The sequence below is a fragment of the Myotis davidii genome, unplaced genomic scaffold (assembly GCF_000327345.1).
Source record: "Myotis davidii unplaced genomic scaffold, ASM32734v1 scaffold132, whole genome shotgun sequence".
Lineage (NCBI taxonomy): Eukaryota > Metazoa > Chordata > Mammalia > Chiroptera > Vespertilionidae > Myotis > Myotis davidii.
In genome coordinates, this window is record NW_006285258.1 from 796,527 (window position 1) to 801,470 (window position 4,944).

At 42.5% G+C, this 4,944-nt stretch overlaps 1 protein-coding gene across 3 annotated transcripts in view; it reads left to right on the top strand.

The window, feature by feature from the left end:
- Window positions 1-4,944, top strand: part of ARPP19 (cAMP regulated phosphoprotein 19kDa) — a 19,588-nt gene continuing 14,644 nt past the window's right edge. Inside the window, exon 1 of one of the 3 annotated variants that reach the window (XM_015558920.1) lies at window positions 1-78. Coding sequence is in view for 1 of the 3 variants with exons in the window: in XM_006755987.2 (XP_006756050.1) it covers window positions 34-78 (45 nt within the window). In the remaining 2 variants the exon portion in view is untranslated. Of the gene's footprint in view, window positions 79-2,244; window positions 2,260-4,944 lie in introns of those variants that run through there. The other 2 variants (XM_006755987.2, XM_015558921.1) reach the window with 2 other exon arrangements.

Sequence of the window (4,944 nt, forward strand, 5' to 3'; positions counted from 1 at the left end):
TTTTCCCGGCGTCTCGTCTGCAGAGAGAGCAGTATGTCCGCGGAAGTCCCCGAGGCAGCCTCCGCGGAGGAGCAGAAGGTGAGTGCCCGGGGCCGGGGGCCGGGGCGCAGCGGGCAGGGCCGAGGGCCGCGAAGGGGACACTCCCTGATCCACTGCCCGCAGCAGGTCGGGTCCTGAGCGCCAACGTGCCGGGAGTTTGAACGTTCGCCACGCCTTTCCTCAATAGGCAGAGCCCAGGCTCGGTTCCGAGGCGTGGGACCCCCGTTTCCCGTGGCTTCCTCTGGCCTCGGAAGTTTCGTGTTGCCCTTGGAGAACGGCTGCCCTGCCGTGCAGTCTGCGCGCTGTCCGTGCCCGAGGCGGCGCCGGTTTGGGCGGCCACGGGTGGAATTTCAGGGCCAGCCCCTGGTGGCCACGGAGTCTTGGTCAGTGATTCCACTCGTTGGGCGTCAGTCTCCGAGTCTGTAAAGTGAACACTAGGGCTTGCTCCATACGGTAGTTTGCAGGGTCAGAGAACGGGTAACTTATGGTGTGGAGCGCCGTATGTCTTCACAAACGCGAGCCGGTGATCATTGCACATGGTCATCGACTAAAAACCGAAAGGTTGGAATTAAAATTACCAATTTAGTTGATAAGGTTTTTCATGGGAACATAGGAATATTTTGTAAACTCACTTGTAATATCTTTGTTATGTAGGGAAGTATGCCATGGATCGTTATGATCCACATGACGAGTATACAGGCTTTAGATTTTATCTAGGCTAGTGCTTGCCCCTCCCGCCATAATTCTGCTGCCCTGCCCTCCTGGGTACTTGGGGCTGGTCTACACACGTCCATGATAAGTTGATTCCTAAATTGTTCATGGAGCGTTACCATCATTTTCTTTAAAAAAAATTCAATCTGCATTCTCATAAATAGGACTTGTTTTAACCCTTGGACTTTGTAAGGGGCATCTAAACCCATTCCATGTGTTCTTAACTACGTTAACTTTTTCTGAGTTGGATGGTTCTGTTGTAACTTTACTGGTAAAGTAACTGGAGCAAAACAAGACAACATCTATAGCATAAATAATAGGCCAAATTACTGCATTATTTGGAAATATTCCAATGAAACTGTGTTGGATATTTCTCACTTTGTAAAAAAAAAAAGGGGGGGGGGACTTTGGGGGCAAAAAAAATATATAGGTTAAAGAGTAAAATTTTTACAGGCTTGTCTGATGTACAATAGTACGCTTGTCATTTTCTTTTGAGATTTGCTAGTATGTTGCCAGAGTGTAAAGTGCTGATTTCTCCAGTATAAATGCTTTAAGTTGGAACAGCCCAATACTATGTTTCAGCAATGTTAAGGAAATCATGAATATCTTCTCTTCGTGAGTGTCTACATTTAAAAAGTTATTTTAGGACCTTTGGTTGTAGGCTTGTTGTCATTAATACCAAAGAGTGTTAGTAATATAATGTCCCTTGAATTAAGAATTGGCTGTAGATGTTGAGTGCCTGTAACATGGATACCATTCCTAAACATGAGGAAAATGTGCAGAGTCACTTCTCTGTTCCTATGGGCCAAGTCACCTGTTTTTTTCTGTTTGGAAGAATAGTTAGATGACCTAAAACATTGGATTATTGTCTGTGTACCCAGTTGATCTTTCAATTAAAGTCAAAGTGTTCCACTAAAATACCTTTATAATTTCATGGTACTAGCCTCTGAAAAATTAAGGCAAAGAGATGAGTACTGCATGGAGTAAGAGCTAGATCACTATTTCTTCACCTGAGTAGTCTGAGTACCCTTTTTAAGAGAAAAAAAATCAACTATTTCTTATTGGAATATTAAATATACTCAAGCATAAAAAGAAGCTTAACCGTTTGACTGCTAAGGAGCGCTATCGCGCTCTTCTTATTTAAAACAAATTTATGAAACAATTGGTATTTTTTAATTTTTGTTGTTGCAAAGCAATACAAGTGAGTTTATTGTATAAAAAGTGTTTTACATTTTTTCCCATACACGTGCAATTAGTGCCGCAGTTTTGGCATATGTCCGAAAAAATACGTCAGCGGCCAAACGGTTAAATGCATATCTTTTATACCACTCTAAAACTAAAATTAAATACAAACAAAACCAGTCAATTATTTCAGAGTCACATGGAGTTTTGGTGAAAATTTCCAGTGTATCGAGAATATGGTAGCAATTGTTAAAGTTCAGGAGCTTTTTGAGTGTGACAAGTTAACACTTCCAAGACCATATGATGACTCAGTTCTCCTCATTACAAGTAAGTTGTGTGGTTATTTAACTGTAGAGTCATAGATACATTATTTAAGTTGTAATTCAACTCTGTTCTTTTCTCATCTTGGACAATAGGAGTAATACTGCTGAGTCTGTGGTCATAAATGAAAGCCCAGACAAGGAAGTCACATAGCTCTACTTAGATATGAGATGGCAATTCAGATACCCCAGGATATGCTTGTAGATAATCTCTCAGATTATCACTGACGTGGAAACAAAACATTAAACAAGTTTTAGCAGGGGCCTCATGGACTTATTATCCGTGATCGCCACTTTGAATACTACTAAGCTCAGACAGACATGCTCTTTGGTCATGGGGGTGAGGAGGTATGTGGAGACTTAATACATAATTGTGTTTTTATTGAGAGTATCTTGAGCTCAGGGACCTTTAGTTAGTTAGTTATAGAGGAAGAGAGAGAGAGACATTGATCGTTGCCATATGCATCACAGGGTTTCGAACCCACAACTGGGCATGTGCCTGACTGGGAATCAAACCCTTCACCTTTTGGTATATGGGGCGACATTCCAACCAACTGGGCCACACTGTCCAGGGCAGGGACCTTCTTATTTGTCTTTTCTCTCTTATCACCTAGCATAGTACCTGACATTGTTCAGAAAATGTTGAATGAATTTTTCTCAGAACTTTTCAGTTGAAACTATAGCCAAAGTATTACTCTAATACAAATGGAAATGCTAGCACTATAGTTAAAAGAGGGGGCGGGGACAATAGAGAGAACCCTAGCTGGTTTGGCTCAGTGGATAGAACATCGGCCTGCAGACAGAGGGTCCTGGGTTCCATTCTGGTCAAGGGCACATACCTAGGTTTTAGACTCAATCCCCAGTCCTCGCTTGTGAGTGGCAACCAATCCATGTGTCTCGTATCGATGTTTCTCTCTGTCTTGCCCCCTTCCTTTCCACTCTCTCTAAAAATCAGTGGGAAATGTCCTCAGGTAAGGATTAATAAAAAAAAGAAAAAAGAGAGAGAGAGGAATAGACCATGGCAATATAAAAATATTAGCTTAGGCCTACTTAAGTCTTAATGAAAAGGGGAAGGGGTATTATAAAATAAGCCACAGGGATGTAATGTACAGCACAGGGAATAGAGTCAATAATAGTGTAATAACTATGTACAGTGACAGACGGTTACTAGGTTTAGTGTGGTGATCACTTTGCAAGGTATATAAATTGAATCTGTATGTTGTACACCTGAAATGAATATAATATAATGTATGTCAACTATAATAAAAAATAAATTTTTATAGCTGTGCCCAGGCAGGGCACATACTCAGGTTTAGGGTTCCATACCCAGTTGGGATGTGTACGAGAGGAAACCAGTCGATATTTCTCTCTCACATTGATGCCTTTCTCCCTCTTCCTTACTCTCTAGATGCAATTATTTTTTTTTTTAAAAAAAGACTTTTATTGATTTCAGAGAGGAAGGGAGAGGGAGAGAGAGATAGAAACATTAATGATGAGAGAGAATCATTGATCGGCTGCCTCCTGCACGTTTCCTCTGGGGGATTGAGCCCGCAACCTGGGCATGTGCCCTTGATTAGAATCAAACCTGGGAAGGGGTCTGCAGGCCGTCCCTCTATCCACTGAGCCAGACCGGCCAGGGTAAAAATTTATTTATTTATTTATTTTTAATATATTTAGTATTACAAAGGGTATTACATATGTGTCCACTGGTTTGGCTCAGTGGATAGAGGGACGGCCTGCAGACTGAAGGGTCCCAGGTTCGATTCCAGTCAAGGGCACATGCCTGGGTTGCAGACTCGATTCCCAGTGTGGGATGTGCAGGAAGGAGGCAGCCAATCGATGATTCTCTCTCATCATTGATGTTTCTATCTCTCTCTCTTCCCTTCCTCTCTAAAATCAATAAAAGTCTATTAAAAAATAAATTTTTACAAAATTAAAAGATGCGCATACACACACACACACGTGTGTGTGTGTGTGTGTGTTTTCCCCATATATATAGTGGGTTTTTATTATTTTTAAAAGATCTCAATAGCATGTTTTCTAGAGATTTTATTATAAGATCGATTATATCAAGTTAGTTAAGAAGTCTTGGAAAGAGGCTAACTCAAGTAGAGTTTTCAACTATATTATTTCTGTCAGTTTAAAAGATATGCTTGGTCCTGTCGAGCTGGTGTGGTTCAGTGGTTGAACATTGACCCATGAACCAAGAGGTCACTGTTCAATTCCTGGTTAGGGCACATACCCAGGTTGTGAGCTCAGTCCCCACTATGGGGCATGCTGGAGGCAGCTGATTGATAATTCTCTTTCATCATTGATGTTTCTGTCCCTCTCCTTCCTCTCTCTGAAATCAATAAAAACATATACGTGTATTTTTTTTTTGTCACCCAAGGATATTTCTCCATCGATTTTTAGAGAGAGTGGAAGAGAGCGAAGGGAGGGGAAGAGGGAGGAGGAGAAACATCGTGTGAGAGACATCGATCGGTTGCCTCCCGCCTGCGCCCCAACCAGGGATGGGGATGGAATCTGCAACCCCCGTACAAGCCCTTGACCAGGAATCAAAGCCAGGACCTTTTGGTGAGTGGGCCCATGCTCTAACCCCTGAGCAACACCAGCCAGGGCGAGATGCTTCATTTCCTGTCACACTTTGGCCTCTTTCCACGTCTGAGGGAGGTGGGACCACAGAGGGGCCCAG